Genomic DNA, 18,469 nt, shown 5'->3' with positions numbered 1-18,469 from the left:
AAACAGGGCCTTATTCATTGTCCATACAAAATGCCATTTTGATGGCTATGATTGGAGAAGGTGATGATAGCAAGTGAGTTTCAAGGCTAATAAAACAAACTAGTGTTAGAAGTAGTGGTAGTGATGTCCAATTTCAACCCATAACAGATGTCATATATTATACCTTGTAGAATTCAAGCATATCGTTAATGCTCTTACAAGGTTGTTTCCACCAAAAGGACATATTCAACAACATTTATTTTTAAGCTGATTATTCAGTTGCCAACTTGCCATATTCACCGACCTGTTAACTTGTTAAGACTTATTAGAATTGAAAATTTGGGCCACTCCAAAGCCCAATCTAACCCAATTCGATGGACCGATGCCAACCCAACCCAGTCATCGGGTTACATTAGGGTTGACTTAACCCGTCCTGACTTGCACCCCTAGCCCCTGGGTCACACCCACGCGTTTTTGTCTCATAACCGGATCCAAGTAGATCCGAACTTGCAACAGCAGACCCCCTCTTCCGTTCTTCCCTCTTCCGCCCTGATTTGTGATTTGTGAAAAAAATTCTGCTGTAAAATCGAAACCCTCGAAGATTCAAATCCTTATGTATGTGCCTGTGCATTGGTTGTAGATGCTGCTCATTCAAATAATTTTTTAATCTCCCAAACTCATCAATGGAGGAGGAGAAGGCCGCTGCATATTATGACGAGCTCACGCGGAAAGGCGAAGGCGCTGCTAGATTCAAACAAGGCCTTGGATTCTCCTCACAGTCTTCAAATACCACTAACGATGCCGTTAGAGGTTCTGCTCTCCCATCTTCCTCTTCCTTTCTCAGCAATTTCGTTAGGGCTTCCAGTCCCGGTAAAGCTGCAGAGCTCCAAAGACAAGCACAGCTCGAAAGCATTCAAAATAAACTAAAGAAGAAACCAAGCTCTGGAAATCAATCCAGGGATTCTGATAATCGAGGCAGAGATGGAAGCAAGTATGATGCAGGGCACGATTCGAGAGCCAGTAGGTGTCGTTCTTCTAGTAGAGAGAGAGATAAATCGTCGAGGAGAAGAAGTAGAAGTAGAGATAGGCACGAGTCGAGGCGTCGACATCGTTCATCCAGCAGGGACAAAGATAGAGAAAGAAGGGGCGAGAGGAGGAGGAGCAGGTCTCCAAGTTATCATGATGAAGGCAGGCACCGAAGGAGTTCTCGAGAAAGAAGAAGTAGAGGAAGAAGCAGGAGTTCATCCCCTCGGGACCGAAGGTCGGAAAAGAGTAGAGGCCACAGCTACAAAGATAAAGGAGAGGGTAAGAGCGAGAAGGACAAAAATGGTGGAATCGACTACTCAAGACTCGTTGAGGGTTATGCAGATATGGTTAGTATACCAATTGCAGAATATGCATGTTCATTTTTTATATTTTGCACTCAGTACCCACAATTACCGATATTCGTGAAACATAGATCCTCTTTCTGTTCCACCGTATTTGTTTTACTCAAAATGTAAGATACCTTAAGACATCCAGTGAAATGGCTCATTGAGGGACTATATGCTACTTTGGGGTTATTATGGGAGATAGGTTGGTGATCTGAGAGCTTAACTAAAGTGCAATTATAATGGTTTAAGTGCAAGTGCTCCATTTACAAGACAACTTGGTGATTTAAGTAGGGAATTCTGATTTAGTATTGCTAATGTGGAAGTCAAACTTAAAAAGTGATTAATTTTATACGCTGGAGCAAGGTCCTTTTTTCCTCGTTTGTATTCGACTCATTGAAAAGATTTGGGACATTTAAGTGTATAACATGCTGGATGGAGGGAACTGGGATATTAAACTGAAAAGTTGCAGAAATTTTATGGATATTGTTGCTAAGGCTGTTAGATCTGCTTCATCGTTTATTGGAGACTTTTAGTTGGAGAGAACCGTATTCCTTGGCATTGTGATGTTAAATCACATAATCCTGCACTGATTATTTTTATGCAGCAATAAAACTATTTTCTCTTTTTGGTATTTTATTTTATTTGTTTATTCTTTCATTTTGATTCTATTGCCATTTTCTGCCAACATTACTTTTGTTGTCTTTGATTGTAAAACATGACACTGTTTGCAGACTCCAGCTGAAAGAGTTAAAGCCAAGATGAAACTTCAACTCTCACAAACTGGTATGCTTTTCTTCCATGATTTCTGTATGTCTTTTCTTTTATCTGTCATTATATAATGCTAATACTTGCCTTGGCTTCACATCCAGGACATAAAAGTTTAATCAGAATATTTTAATAGTATTGTATAATGTTAATTCTTGCAAAGGGTAGTTGTCCAAATATTGTAACCTTTAAATCTAATCATTAAGTTGAGACATTTAAAGAAGTATAGTAAAAGAAAAACTCAAAACCTAAATGCCTTTTCATTTTTTAACCTTTTATCTTTAGTTCTTTACTTGCACACTGGCATGGCATGTGCCCTTATGTCACGGGGGTAATCGTTGGGGCCCCGTGCGGCACTCGAAATGGGCGAGTAAGCCTACGAAACAAAGCAAACACACACACAAAGGCAACAAGAAGGCACACGAATTAGCAAAAGGCTACTTGTATTGCATTAATCAGTGGTAAGTACAAGCACACAGTACAGTGTCGAGGGGATCTCGTGCTTAACCTTTACACGCTTATGAGCTCACTCGACTACCTACCTCCCCTCAAAGAGTACGTTAAGCTTTTGGGGGAGTGACAATAAGAAACGTCAAAAAGATGAAAAAGCATACTACAATATTACAATATTGCCATTGGCAGTCCCCCATACAAAAGTACATGTTTAGCCCACCCATGGCACACACTTGGACGTTGGAGTTGCGGCTGTAGGCACAGTGGATGGCACTTGATGGCGCGACGAAGAGAACCCTTGTTACAGTCTCCCCCACTCAATTCAGTCTTCGTCCTCGAAGACTAGCTTCTGCTTGAGGCTTCAACTTCTTGTTGGTGAAAGAAGGTTCTTCGACTGCTCCACGAACCGGGTTTCTTCCAAGGCCCAGATAGTAGGTTGGGTAGATTGCTAGTGGATGTTCTCGATGGTGGGGAAAACCTATGGCTAGTCCCTAAGTTAAGTCCCTGCTTGGCTGCTTCAAGGTAGGATTTTGACTTGTTCCTGATGGTGGTAGGAAAGTTGGTGGCCAAGGCTAGGTCAAAATGGTATTTTGGATTGTTTGGGTGTTGGTTCCCATGCGTTTTTCCCCAAGGGTGACTCGCAAGGCTACTACGGGATTTATCTTGAGGGATAATGTGAATGTGGCCCCTAAATGGCTTGGGTGGCACTCGCTCTCCCCGATGGTTGTGGCAGTAGGTGTGGGCAAAGTTTGTCACGGCCTTGGGTCTTCTGCTTTGCTTGGTGGTTGTCGACACGCACAAACCCTGTTGCTGGAGAGGTGTAGACGGCTGGATGGCCTGCTGCTTCCTGTTGCTGTTGTAGTTGTTGGCTTGAGGGGCGGCTTCTTCCGCCAGTGGAGTGGGGAACTTCTCTGCTTCCTTCATGTTGGTGTTGAACAAGGCTTCTTCGTGAAAAAGTTGTAGTGCAGAAACGTGCTTCCCATGAACCTTAGTAGAAGTCGTAACTGGTACCATGCAAGGGGAGCGCTCGTCCAAGATGCATAAAGAGTTGATGTGAGGTAGGAGTGCTGCTTCTGCTTGTCTCATGAAGTCCATTCCCAAGACAACTCGGAAGTCATCCAGGGGTACCACTGAAAGGTTAATCTTGCTTGTCCACGGCCCAACTTGGAGGTCAACCCCACGAGCCATGCCTTCAATCGCCTTTGCCCCGGAATTCACGGCCTTGATCCACCCTGTCTCTTTCACAGTGTTCAGATTGAGTCGCTTGGCCTCGGCAACTGAGATGAAGTTGTGGGAGGCCCCTGTATCAACAAGGGCTCGAGTCTGCTTCCCGCCGAGGAGGATGTCTACATACTTCAGCCCCCTTTGGGCTTTCTTTGGCCTTTCATGATTGGCCTCTTTCTTCACCATGGCGTTGAAGAGTTGAAGGGCGCCCACTCTAGGCGCCCGTACAGACTTTTCCTCATCACTTTGCTCGTCATCACTGAGCTTGGCGACAAGGGCATTGATCTTCTTCTTGGTTGGGCAATTGCGAACCAAGTGATTTCCCCCACAAAGGAAGCAAGAAATTGGGGACCCAGCGGTTCTAGGCTTGTAACGGTGCTGAGGGCCTTGTTCTCCTTGTGGCTTCTTCCCATAGTCTTGTCTTGCTGGCTTGTTGAAGCTGGAGTTGTCGTACGGAGGGCGTGAGGGGCTTGCTCCCCCACTCGATTTAGGGGAACGCGGGTTTTCTGGCTTAGGGGTTTCTTCATCTGACAAGCTGGTCTCATTGAGTTGCTCCGCCACTGCCATTGCCGTGGCGAGGTCCTGTATGTTGCGGCATTGGAGTTCTAGCTCGGCCCATGGATTCAGTCCGTCCATGAAGTTGAACAGTAGATCCTTGTCGGACATGTCCGTGATCTCCAAGGTAAGGGCTGAAAACTCTTTAACATAATCGTGGAGTGAGTCCTCATGCTTGAGTGATTTCAACTTCTTCCGTGCCAGGTACTCCACGTTCTCTGGGTAGAATTGCCGCTTTAGTTCTCGTTTGAAATCAGCCCATGTCTCGATGGTGCACGTACCCCGTTCAATGTCTTGGCATCGCCTGCGCCACCATAGCATAGCAATGTCAGTCAAATACATAATCACTGTACGAATTTGCGTTAGGTCATCATCAATGCCAGCGGCATGGAAATATTGTTCCATTTGCCACAAGAAGTTGTCAAGTTCTCTAGCATCTCGGGAGCCGGCATAAGGTGTGGGCTCCCGAATCTTCACCCGAGCAGGGGCCAGTGTTGTGGAGGGGCTTGGAGTGCTGGCCACTAGTCTCTTGAGGAGCGTCATGTCTCCTCTTAGATCATCCAATTGAGTCTGGAGGTCGGAGGGAGAGGCCATGGCCACTTTCATGGCCACCCATTCAGCTCTCATCTCATCCACCTGGTCTTGGATGTTGGATCGAGATGAGCTCCCTTCTTGTCGGGATTTTGTTCCAAGGACTTCCTTGAGGGTTCTATTCAGGACGTCTTGGACCTCGTTCATAATGCCATTTAAACGGGCTTCTAGATCCACCACGGAGCTCTCAATTGTTTCCACATTCAAGTGGATTTCTTCTACTCGGTCACGCATCTCCCCAACAGTCACTTCACAGCGAAGGATGCGTGTGTCGAAGGCAGCAAGCGTGTCAACTGACTTGTCAAGCTTGCTTGTCTTGGATGTGCGACCCCCTGGGGTTTTCTCTGTAGTGGCTTCAACGCCTAGAGACTCATCAGTCTCCCTCGCATGGGCAAGGCCATGCCTAATCTCGTCGGTGAGTTCCTTGTTGTGCTTCATTGCGCCACCACTAGTGTTGCTATGCAAGGGTCACGAGCGTTGAGGAGCAACCCGCTCTGATACCAACTGTCACGGGGGTAATCGTTGGGGCCCCGTGCGGCACTCGAAATGGGCGAGTAAGCCTACGAAACAAAGCAAACACACACACAAAGGCAACAAGAAGGCACACGAATTAGCAAAAGGCTACTTGTATTGCATTAATCAGTGGTAAGCACAAGCACACAGTACAGTGTCGAGGGGATCTCGTGCTTAACCTTTACACGCTTATGAGCTCACTCGACTACCTACCTCCCCTCAAAGAGTACGTTAAGCTTTTGGGGGAGTGACAATAAGAAACGTCAAAAAGATGAAAAAGCATACTACAATATTACAATATTGCCATTGGCAGTCCCCCATACAAAAGTACATGTTTAGCCCACCCATGGCACACACTTGGACGTTGGAGTTGCGGCTGTAGGCACAGTGGATGGCACTTGATGGCGCGACGAAGAGAACCCTTGTTACACTTAGTCTAATTGATAATAAGATAAATTTCACTAAAGGAAAAAATGATGAACATGAACAAGCAAAAAGGAATCAACAACCCTGATGGTTTTCCACCACCTAAGAAAAATCATACCAATCACAGACATGTTTCAAATAAAGTACTTAGAGTTCACTCCCCCAAAAGCTTATTAGGCCTCAATGCCCAAGTAATGTCTCCGTTTATCCTTTTAATTGCACTCTTCATCATGCTGTAGATTATTTTCTCTTTCTTGTAATTGCACAAACACTTTTTTTTTTTGCATTTTTCTCGCCCACTAAAATAAGTTAATTACACACCCAAGCACTCTGAACTTCTTTTTTGCTCACCTTGTTTAGATCAATCTCCTTGTGTATTAGAACAACTTCATCAACAGAACTGTCAAATTAATAATCTTCCATCACCTCATCCCCCCATGATACCATCTTCTTCAACAAGATCCCTTCTGGATTCTTCTCAACCATCTCCTGTTGGTTTTTGTTCTATACTTCATGAGCTAGCACAGCCTTATCAGAAATTCGAGAACAATCCCCAATAGCTAGCTACATTACAATCTTTAGTATGAATTTAAGTCAATCTTGATGACTTGATCATTTCTAGCATATTCTCATGATTACTAAGCAAAAGACAATTTCCCCCAAAATTCTTCATACCACAGAAGAAAATTATTATGAAGGAGAGAAAGAGTTGCTGAAACTGATGAAAGGATTTTTTTTTTGTTTTTTTTTGTTTTTTGTAACTGATGAAATTCAATTTTTCCTAAAATTCTTTTTTTTTCTATCCCATGGAAGAAACTAAGGAATTATGAAGTTAGGACGAGTTGCTGCAACTGGTGAAAGGATTTCTTTTTTTGTAACTCGTGAAAGGATGATGAAACACAGAAATTGATTTTCTATAGCTGTTAGGATTGATATAGAGAATAGAAGAGTAGTAGAAGAGAGTTAGGGCTTAGGGGAAATACCAACAAAGGATCTACGAGCAATAAATCCAAATTCTTGTTCATTCTCCCTCAAAGAAAGCTCCTCCCTCCCTAATTTCTGACCTGTTGATGAGATGGCTTTGGAACTTCACACAAACCCTAACAATGGCTTAATATTAACAACTTACAATGATTGGTCACTGTAGTCGTATGAGACTACTAACAGCCCAAGCTGTGGTGTATAATCAACAGGAAATTAAGAGGATGAGAGGAGAAAGAGAAAAGAAGAGAAGAAGATTTCGAAGGAAGGATTTCAGAAAAGAAGAGGATACTTAATCTGTCATCCCCCTCTTTTCTATTTATATTAATTCTGAAGTAAGGATAAGACTGCTTACATGGCAAAATTAAAATCCTAATAAAAGACAACAATTGAAGTCCTAATAAAAGACTAACAACTAATTGTGGATTGACACTTAAATACCTAGTAGTTGTATACGAGTACAATAGAAAGAGGTGGGGACCACATAGTAGTTGTATACGAGTACAATAGAATGAGGTGGGGACCACATCAGTGGTTTCTACACTCCCCTTCAAGTTGGGAATAGATGTTTGTCATTCCCAACTTGCATAGATTTGCTTCTAACTTATTCTTTGAAACTGCCTTGGTGAGAAGATCGGCAAGCTACATGTTGGAGCTGATATATGGAAGACAGACTTCTTGAGATGCAACCCTTTCCCTAATAAAATGTCGATCGACTTCAATGTGCTTGGTTCTGTCATGTTGTACCGGGTTATGAGCTATATTAATAGTAGCTTGATTATCACAATACAACATTAGAGGTTTCTCATAGGTAATACCCAATTCATCAAACAGTGATTTCAACCATAGTATTTCAGCCACACCATTTGCCATGGACCGATATTCAGCTTCAGCACTGGAACGAGAAACAACATTTTGTTTCTTACTCCTCCAAGAAACAAGGTTACCTCCTACAAAGGCACAATATCCAAAGGTAGACCTTCTATCATCAACCCAACTGGCCCAATCTGCATCTGTGTAAACTTCTACCTTCATGTGATTATTATCCTTAAATAGTACACCTCTGCCTGGACACCTCTTTAAATATGTCAATATCCTCTCAACAGCAAGTAGGTGGGTAGTTTTGGGAGAGTGCATATACTGACTAATAATATTGACTGCATAGCTGATGTCTGGTCGTGTAAGGGAAAGATATTGTAGTTTACCAACTAATCTTTGGAACATAGCTTTATCTTCAAAAGGCTCTCCACCTTCTGCACTAATCTTGTGATTCTGTTCATTAGGTGTATCAGTTGGCTTAACACCCAACTTTCCTGTTTCTTCTAACAAATCAAGGACATACTTCCTTTGAAAAACAAAGATTCCATGCTTGGATCGAGCTACCTCAATACCCAAGAAATATTGTAGCTCTCCCAGGTCCTTTACCTTAAATTCTTGATGGAGAAGTTTCTTAAGAGACTCAATTTCGCTATTATCACTCCCTGTTACTACAATGTCATTCACATATACAACAAGTAGAGTCAAGGAAGTATCCACTTTCTTAATAAACAAGGTGTGATCTGATTGAGCCTGTACATAGCCAAACTTTTCAAGGGCTTGTCTGAATCTATCAAACCAAGCTCTGGTGGACTGTTTTAGTCCATACAAAGCTTTATTCAACCGACAAACCTTCTTACTTGTTTCTGTACTATAAAAACCAGGAGGTAACTGCATATACACTTCTTCTTGCAAGTCTCCATTGAGGAAGGCATTTTTAACATCCATTTGGAATAAGGGCCAAGAGTAACTGGCTGCAAGAGATAGTAACACTTTGATAGTGGTCATTTTTGCTACTGGTGCAAAAGTCTCCAAGTAATCTATACCATAAGTTTGAATAAATCCCTTTGCAACTAACCGGACCATATACCTTTCAATGGAACCATCAACGTTATGTTTTATAGTAAACACCCATCTACATCCAACTGGTTTCTTCCCTTTGGGTTGATCAACTAGCTTCCAGGTATTGTTTCTCAGAAGGGCATCCATTTCTACCTTCATTGCATCTTTCCACTCAGGAATGGTCAGGGCTTCCTATACTGTTCTGGGAATGGGAATATCAGCAATGGATGTAAGAAAGGACTTGTAAGAGGGAGACAGGTGATCATAGGACAAGAATTGTGAGATACAACGGGCTGTGGATGAGGTGCAACGGCGTTTGCCTTTACGGACTGCAATGGGAAGGTCAAGGTCATTCAATAGAAGTGAGGGCTTAGAAGATGGAGAAGGCTCAACAACAGACGACTCATCTGTAATGGGAGCTGGAAGAGATGTAGTACCTGGATCTGAATCTTCAAAAGGAATTGGGGCTGGCCTGGACTGCTGATGACCGAAATCAACCTGCCTCCATCATCTGCGATAAACTCTCAAATCCTAACATTTCTGACAACCCTCCCCATTACACCCTTCTTTACTCAATGGAACATGTAAAGGGACTTCTGATGTGTTAATCCCAATCGTACTACTCTCCCCCTGAGAAGAAACCCTAGAGTAATAAGGTACATCTTCAAAGAAAGTAACATCCATGGATACAATCTCTTTCCTGAAGCAGGTTCGTAATAGTAGTATCCCTTTTGAGTTTGTGCATAACCAAGGAAAATACATTTTGAGGCTTTAGGGTCAAATGTGGAACAGTGAGGGCCAAGAGTTTGCACGAAGCAGGTACAACCAAAGGTTTTAAGAGGGACAAAAAACAACTATTTATTAGGATATAAAAGAGTGAATGGGGGTTTCATGTCAAGAACCCGTGAAGGAATTCGGTTGATGAGATAGACAACTATGAGAATGGCATCTCCCCTGAAATGTATAGGCACATTGGAGTTGAATATGATACTTCTAGCTACTTCCAATATGTGCCTATTCTTTCTCTCAGTTACCCCATTCTACTGAGGGGTATGAGGGCAGGTACTCTGATGGATAATCCCATGGTTAAGAAAATAAGAGGCTAGTGATGTTTTAAAGTATTCTCTCGCATTATCGGATCTGAAAATTTTGATTTTTACCCCAAACTGGGTTAAAATCATCTGATGAAAGGTTTGAGTTAGGGTAGGGACCTCATATCGAGAACGCATCAAGTAGATCCAAGAAAATTGGGTGTAGTCATTAACAAACAGCAAGAAGTATCTGTACCCCCCCATAGCAGTGATGTGATATGGTCCCCAAACATCGGTATGCACAATGTAAAAAAGGAACACTTTTCTCTTATTACTTAATGAATAAGTTGTTCTACAATGCTTTGCAAGCTCACAACTTTCACACTTTAAAACTGGACATCTAGATAGATTTAAATAAACTAGGAAACATGCTTTTCAAAGACCTAAAGGATAAATGACCTAGTCGGTTATGCCAAAGCATGACTTGACCAATAGATTGAGAAACAAAAGACCCTCTAACTTCACTACCGTTCCATTGTGAACTTCCTCCAAGCAGATAGATTTCATTTGTTTCACAGCCAGTCCCAATCACCTTCCTTGTCTCCAAGTCCTGAAAAGCACATCGATCAGGAAAAAAGGTTACTGAGCAATTCTGGTTTTTAGTAATGCTGCTAACTGAAAGTAAATTGGTGCTAAGTTTAGGAACATGCAAAACAGAAGACAGAGAAATGGCACTAGACAACTTGATGTCTCCCTTGCCAGAAATGGGAACAAGTGATCCATCAGCAATAAACACCTGTCTTTACCAGAGGATAAGTGATAGGTAGTAAATAGTGAAGGCAAACCAGTCATATGATCAGATGCATCTGAGTCTATTACCCAACAATGTTTAGTGTTACTTGGAGCTGAAGCATGATAAGTTGAGGCCCGTGTACCTGAATGAGCAAATGCTGAGGTGGGAGGAGCTGATGTTGTGACTGGCTGAGATGATGATGCTGAATTACCAACCTCCTTTTCCAACTAAGTCAAGGCAACTCGGACAACAGCTAGAGTGTCTAGTGGTGCTGCTCTTGTGCCTGATGAGGTTGCACAATCAGTAGTAACAGATGTATTAGCATTCCCCTTTTTGTTCTTGAGTTTTGTGGGAACTAGATGAGGATGTAGCTTCCAATAGGTTTCTCTGGTATGCTTAGGTTTCTTGCAATGTTCACATATTAGGTCCTTCTTGTCTTCCTTCTTCATATCTCTCTCCTTATCCCCCCAAACTTGGGTTTAGTTGCTGCCAAGGCTGATTCAAGTGGCGAATGCTGTAACATAACTTTCCTTCTACTTTCTTCACTGTGCACTAAAGAGTAAGCTTGTGATAGAGTCACACTGTCTATTGTTAGAAGTTGTTGTTTCAGAATGTCATACTCAGAATTCAAACCAGCTAGAAATTCAAATACCCTATTGGTTTCAACCTGCTTTCTGTAGGTCTGTGCATCCTTCTGGCTTTCCCACTCAATTGTTTCTAAGTGATCAATCTCATACCACAAGGATTTCAAGGTGGAAAAATAAACCGAGACTGGCTTCTCTCCTTACTTAAGGTTATTCACCTTACATTTTAGCTCATAGGCCCTATCAACATTGAGGGGTTGGGAGTAGGTTTCTTTCATGATATCCCAAATTTCTTTAGCTGTTTTTGCCCATAAATAATTTCGGCTGATATGTGGTTTCATGGAGTTACACAGCCATGTCATAACCAAATAGTTCTCCTGAACCCATTTGGTATATATTTGGTCCTCCTTGGCTGGTTCCTTGACATCTCCTAGTAAATAGCTTAGCTTTCCTCTACCCCCAATAGCCATCATGGCTGATTGGGCCCACTCTAGGTAGTTTGACCCATCAAATTTTTACAGTGGTAATCTGAAAACTGTTCTCAGGTATGCTATCAGAACCACCAACCCCTAAATAGTTTTCCCCTTGGCTCTTAAACTCCATTCTTTGTCAAGAAAAGATTAACAAATGCCTTTTGTATCACTGAGACTGGGTAATTACACCCAGAATTTGCTATCAGCCGAACCTACTTTATCCTTCTAGGTCGGCAATCCACCCAAAAAAGATAACCTTCCAAGTACAACTTAGAGTGCAGGGCTGAGAGTGCAAGGCTGAAACTAACAGCAGCCCTAGAATTGGCGATAGTCAAGTAACTAGAATCTTGAACTTAGAACCAGTCAAAGGTCAAGAAACAAGCCAAGAACACAACCAGTTCAGCCACACCTCTTAAAGTAACCAAAAAACTATTCTTTTAATGTATCAAGAACAGTTCTGGAGGAAAAAACTTTCAGTCGAACCTTTGAAATAACCAGCAAAGGTAACCCTTTTAATAGAAAAGATTGACTTACTTCAGCAAAACTCTGGCCGCAACCTTCAAAGATAAGTCTGAACCCTAATCTTGAGGGTTCTTCCTTCTGACTCTTCCTGATCGCTGGTCATCCTCTGATGCTTCACCAACAATCTCCAAGACTCAGCCGATGATCCTTTTTGCTGGAAATTTTCCAACCCTAGAAAATTCTTATGCAGCCGGCCATGTCAGACTATCATAAGATTTCCTAGGTTGGCTCTGATACCATGTAGTCGTATGAGACTACTAACAGCCCAAGCTGTGGTGTATAATCAACAGGAAATTAAGAGGATGAGAGGAGAGAATGAGTGGAGAAAGAGAAAAGAAGAGAAGAAGATTTCAGAAAAGAAGAGGATACTTAATCTGCCTCCCCCCTCTTTCTATTTATATTAATTCTGAAGTAAGGATAAGACTGGTTACATGGCAAAATTAAAATCCTAATAAAAGACAACAATTAAAGTCCTAATAAAAGACTAACAACTAATTGTGGACTGACACTTAAATAACTAGTAGTTGTATACGAGTACAATAGAAAGAGGTGGGGACCACATCAGTGGTTTCTACAGTCACCATCAAAATATAAAATATCCAAATTGCCTCATAACCTATAAATCAGAACATGCAGAAAAAAAAGGCAAAAAATTGAAAATACAATCAAGACCACTTTGATGCTTACTTCATCTCTTAAATAGCTTTAATCTTAAATTTGATCCTCTAAATTCTTGACCTTAAATCCTAATAACAGTTATGGTTAGAATTCTAAATTCTTATTTTTGGTATTTCTTGTTATTCTAAGGTCCTTTTTTTCATTTTCCATAAGCCCCAGTTAACCAGCCTAATGTTAGCTGTTAAGATCTCATAAACCTAACTTAATTTCAGCCTTTTGCTACTAGACTTTGAAATGCACCTTTATTGCTTGATGCTAAAATCATGTCCAGACACCTTTGCACAATTTCTCATAAATTTTTCTAGAGAGTTGAAGATCACACAATTTGAATGCAATTTTAAGAGAGTTTTGGCCAAAGTAGGGACAGTATCCGTTATATTTACTTGGTTGCTATTCTAGTTTGGTTCTAAATTGTATATGTTACTTCCTGTTTTGCTTGAATCTTGTTTTTGTTGTTATTTAAGCAGCTTTAGGCATTGTCTATTTTGAGAGAGATCAATTATAGGCTTAAATCCAAGAAGCTGGGTTTTTCTTTTGGTGTACCCAAGAACATAGATGTTAGTCTTGCAAATAACATTGATTTTCTTGAACTACTATCATACTCAAGCTTGTTGCTGAGATGTATGGTCATCATTATCATCACCATCTAATCCATGCCCCAACTATATGGGGTTGACTTAATGAATTGTTTCTCCAATCCATTCTGTTCAGTGCCATAACCATTGTTAAATTACGAGTGCTTAAATCATTTCTTCCTACTTCAAACCATGTCCTTTTTGATCTTCCCCTAGCTCCTCTAGACCCTCTAGTCCCTTCAACTTGTAACAAATCACTTCTTACAGGTGTTGTAAATGGTCTTCTTTGCATATGACCAAACAATCGTAGTTTACTTTTCTCATTTATCACTTTTTGGAGCTACTCCTAGGTTAAATGACTTCATTATGTCTCAGTTCTTTCTAGTTTTTTCTTTCACTGATCCATTTCAACATTCGCATTTTTGTCACACATTTTTTGGGCATGTCTTTGACTGCCCAACACTTTGTTCCATACAACATATTTTTTTGAATTTTTTTTCTTTTAACCTAAGTGGTATTCACCTATTCTGCTCTAATTCTATGGGTGGCATCCTCCTCATTCTCTCCCTTGTTATGAACTATGGAACCAAGGTAACAAAAGAGCTCACATTGAGTTATCCCTTGGTTTGAAAGTGGAATGGTGGAGTAAAATTCTTGCTGCTAATCTTATTTAGGTATAGTGCCGATGATGATGATTTTGAAAATCACATTTCATGTTCACTTAACCAAGTCGATGAGCCCTCACCATATGCTTTCTCTTTTTAAATTGTTCATTGTTCTAAACCTATGTGAAACTTAGCTTTTGAACTTTAATATCTAATGCACCTAAGAATTTTTTGTTTTTTCAATTTTTGGCCCCTCTAGAAAAGGATGTAGTAAGTTTAACTCAAGTGTCATTTTACATCAAGTCATTTGGTGCTTTAACCTAATTTACTCATTTTTACCTCTTCTCTTGCTAGAGCATATGCTAGGTTATTTTCTATCCTTGGGAGTTCACTTGAATAACCAGTTTAGGTTAGTACAAATACCCTTCCCAAGACCCTGGATAGTTAGGGTCATGATTTTGCATTGGCCTTTTTATTTGCAAAAGTCTTCTTTGGTATTTTAAGTCTCCAAGCCATTATTCTATCCCCTGCTGATCCTCGTGTCGCAATTAGTGCCAAATGGTACCCTGATGGCATAACTATTGTGATAACTTTCCTACTTCAAGAGAGATTCCACAAGCTCTTTGTTTCTTTGAGACTTTATACAGCTTGATGGGGCAAATGTTCCAACAGGTTGTGTAAGCCCCAGTTCTGAAAACATCAGCAAGGATACACTATGGTTAAACCACTGTATCTTTTTACAACACTCTTCTCAAATGTGACAACTCCTTGGAGGTGTTAAGAGCAGCAAATTCGTAATACATGTCAACCTACCATGTCCATGGTTAGGTGTCTTTTCAGAAAAAGGGCACAGATGAAGTACTCAGATAAATGCTGGACTTCAACTTGTGCAAGAAACACAAGATAATTCTTTTGATAGGAAGTTAAAAATTTTATGAGAACATTAAGGCAAGAAGTACATCAATTATAATTGCATGTAATTTTGAATGATTATCATTTACTGGTGGTAGCTCATATTCATTCTAGTACTGATAATATATGTTCTGCAGCTGATAAGGATGCTACAATGGGCATGGGTGCTGGATGGGAACGATTTGAGTTCAACAAGGATGCCCCACTTGATGATGAGGAAATTGAAGGTTGGCTCATTCTTCTTGTGTTTAAATCCTTACTCATTCTAGAAGTTAAAAAACATTAAAACTTCCTTGTTTTGTATTTTGTCAAGAATATTGACAATTCTATCTTGGATCTACCGCAGCTGGGGTTTCTGTTTTCTACTGGTTCATTTTTCTGCCTGTGCAGTTCCTAGTAACTCTGATATACATGTGAACATTAATGTGGTAATTGGATAATCATTGTGATGTTGGTGAACTTGGCAGAGCTTTACAGAATTTCATATTGCTTTCATTCAAAGAAACAACAATTTGTTCCTAATGAAAGAAGAAAAGGACTTAATAGTTCAAAAACCCTTTATCCCTGAAGAAGTTATATTGAGAAAATTAATGATTAATAATTTTTTTATCAGCAACACAGAAAAGATTTCATTGATTAAAAGAAAAAATTGGTTACAACAAGAAGTTGTGAAAGAAACCCAGCTTTAGAAAGCTGACCCAGACCAAAGTTACAATTGAGCCCAAAACAGAGGTGTTCTTTGTACCCCTTGCTTAGCTAATCTATCTGCCAAGCTGTTGGCAGTTCTCACCCATCTCACACGAATTGACATGTCCTTAACCATTTAAATCTTTTGAGTTCATTTCTCAACTGCCATGCCACCCTCTACCTTCTACAGCCATTTTATCACAGTTTTCGATTCTCCCTCGATGATCAGTCTGTTAATACAGCTTCTTCCAGCCATCTAATGGGGGAGACCATGTGTCAACAGATTTCTGTCTTGTAGATGAAGAGGCAGCAATGACACCCCAAGCCCTGAAGAATCTGAGAACAACTTCATGTTTTTTTGCCCAGTGTGACACTCAATATTATTGTTTCAATCAAGGCTTCCTTGCTTTTTTCTCTTTCTTCAAATATTCTTGCATTTCTCTCCTCCCAACCAGTCAAAATAGTGCTGCTCTAGTACACCTCCACAGGATCTTACCCCTCCTTTTAGTGCAACTAATGCCAGTAGGGCTAAAACAAGCCATCCAGCTTGTCAGGAGAAAACCACCTGCAACCAAAGAGGGCAGCAAATCAATTCCAATCAATGATTGCTTATAGCTAATGTGTGATAGGACCTGTCGTTGCTCTAATCGGTAGAGATATTCAAGAGAGTGCTTTTAATCGCTGTGCACTAGATGACACTGTTTTTCCCTTTGTGATCTGAAAGCTTATTTTACAAAGTTCACCAGCATGTTTTTCCCTTTAATACAAAAGATTTTGGGAACCAAATAAACAAATAAATGGATGTAATCTCAGTCTTAGGAGCTGGCTAAACACACACACACACATTCGCAATAAGGTTGTACACACAACTTGAGGGGCTATTGCGGTCACTTGGTGAACAAGAAAGAAATTTAAATGCCAAAGGTTAAATCCACATGCAGTATACCCTTCCCAAGACCCTGAATGGCGGAAACTATATTGACCTTTTTTTATTACGTATTCATTATTCAATGAGAACCCTTGTTATTATTTCTATCTTTTAAAATTTCTTGGAACTTTGACTTCATGTTCATCCAATTTACAGTGGCGGACGATGATGCAGCATTGGTCAAACATATTGGCCAGAGCTTCCGGTTTTCTGCTGTGGAGGTACTATGGTTATTTATTTGGTTACTCTACATGTTAGTTTGATCAATTGGAATGTAAAGCTTGAGAAACGAGGTTCCATTTTTCTTTGAATACATATTCAGTTGTTTCTTATGCAAATTCCATATATGCAATTATAAAGGCAAGAAAGGAGGAACAAATAAAAGCTGCTCATGACGAGGCCATGTTCGGAGTATCAGCTGCTCCACCACCTGTAGTTACAGACAAGAAACCAACCAAGGACAATGATGACAAAGAGAGCAATCAAAGTGTGACTTTGACAAACCTTATAAGTGATAAGGTAAAGACATGGTTTTAGGATTTTTTTACGCTTGTTTTCTGTGGGCAACCGGATAAGAAAAGGAAACTTGTCTTGTAATAGGTGCTTGCGAAGCAACGGGGTTCTTGGAGAGATCGAGCTCGTAAAGTTACAGATGGACAGAAAAGCTGAAGGGAGTTGAGAATTGTTTGAGCACTATGATGGAGTTGATTGTCCTTGTCCACGCAAAGAAACATGATAAACATCTGTTGCTTTCTCTTGTCGGTCAGCCATCATTGTTTTCCAATTCCATCATCTTGCCAAGAAGAAATTGTTGAATCTTCTGAGACGAGGGAAGATGCGCCTACCAATGGATGCTGCAAAACGCAACTTTTCACATCGAACGTCTGAACTGAAAACGCTTTAAATGGGAATTTGGATTGCAAATGTCAATGAACAAGAGAATGAATCAAAATCCAGCCTTAGCTGGCGGTGTAGAACTGCTAATATGTGCCTGGATTTTTAGCTTTTGAGTTAAAAAAAGAGGTGATTGGTTGTGGCAAATACGGGTTGTACGAATTTTTTTAAAAAAAGAGGTATTTTTCAACTGTTTGTTTTTGTTATGTTATATCCAAATAACAATTCGAGGATCCATTTCCTCTTATTCGTGCACGTATGTCATTGTTATTAAGGCTGTGTTTGGTTGCTATGTAAATAAAATTTGCATTGATGCAAAATTATGACTTATTTTTGTTTCAAATTTTAACTTATTTTGTTTGATTGCGGTGCAAGTGAAGTAAATTAAGACATGAAGCAGAATAAAGTAAAATCCAAAATAAAAATCAAGCAAAAATTTGCATTTTTTACATTTGCACTCCCATGCATTTATACTAGTGCAAATTTGCAACCAAACACAGCGTAAATGTTGAACCACTGTAATTACCGTCTGTAAGCATTGTTGTGCTCTATATTTCTGTTTTTATTCTTAACTATAAAATATAACAAATGGGAAGACCCTGGCAATGGATGCTCTCTTCCGTCAGAACCCTGAGTTTGGCTTAGATCAGTGTAAATCCATTCAACAGTCTCTTGCAGCCTTGCATTGGGAATATCTTTTGCAAGGCTGTAAAAGCTGTTCGAACGGGCTTTGTATTGATCGAAGAACTCTAGCTCCCACATCCGGTCTGGTTTCGGACAGTTTGGATCAGGTATGCACAGTGGTGTAAGCATGTTCAACGAGCATTTGAAATTTTTTTTGATACCTGTTCCTTAAAATACTTTCACCCCACCAAAAAGATTAAAATCCACTTTTGATAATTGTTCAAATGCTTTTTTAACGTGATTAATTAGCATCTATTTGGCATTGATGTCATTGTTCCAGAAAACAATTTGATAGTTGTTCAAATGCTCCATGAAACGTTAACATGTTTGAAACAGTTTTTTCATAAAAAACAATTCTCCAAACA

At 40.3% G+C, this 18,469-nt stretch overlaps 1 protein-coding gene across 1 annotated transcript; it reads left to right on the top strand.

Moving 5' to 3' along the window:
- The first annotated feature begins 478 nt into the window (after positions 1-478).
- Positions 479-17,651, top strand: LOC104596057 (serine/arginine-rich splicing factor). Its single transcript, XM_010257068.3, has 6 exons — positions 479-1,352; positions 2,084-2,135; positions 15,049-15,138; positions 16,683-16,747; positions 16,887-17,045; positions 17,127-17,651. Exons 1-6 carry the CDS (start codon positions 663-665, stop codon positions 17,193-17,195), a joined length of 1,125 nt encoding a protein of 374 aa, XP_010255370.1. The 5' UTR covers positions 479-662; the 3' UTR covers positions 17,196-17,651.
- Positions 17,652-18,469: the final 818 nt, after the last annotated feature.

Source organism: Nelumbo nucifera, chromosome 3, assembly GCF_055504915.1.
Source record: "Nelumbo nucifera cultivar China Antique chromosome 3, China Antique-T2T, whole genome shotgun sequence".
NCBI lineage: Eukaryota > Viridiplantae > Streptophyta > Magnoliopsida > Proteales > Nelumbonaceae > Nelumbo > Nelumbo nucifera.
This window is presented reverse-complemented; position numbering and strand designations above follow the sequence as displayed.

Bases quoted from the DNA above. Each gene is read 5' to 3' on its own strand.
- LOC104596057 (XM_010257068.3), top strand. From the start codon at position 663: ATGGAGGAGGAGAAGGCCGCTGCATATTATGACGAGCTCACGCGGAAA. The intron at 15,139-16,682 runs GTTGGCTCATTC...TCCAATTTACAG, and splicing joins TGATGATGAGGAAATTGAAG to TGGCGGACGATGATGCAGCA. The intron at 17,046-17,126 runs GTAAAGACATGG...GTCTTGTAATAG, and splicing joins CAAACCTTATAAGTGATAAG to GTGCTTGCGAAGCAACGGGG.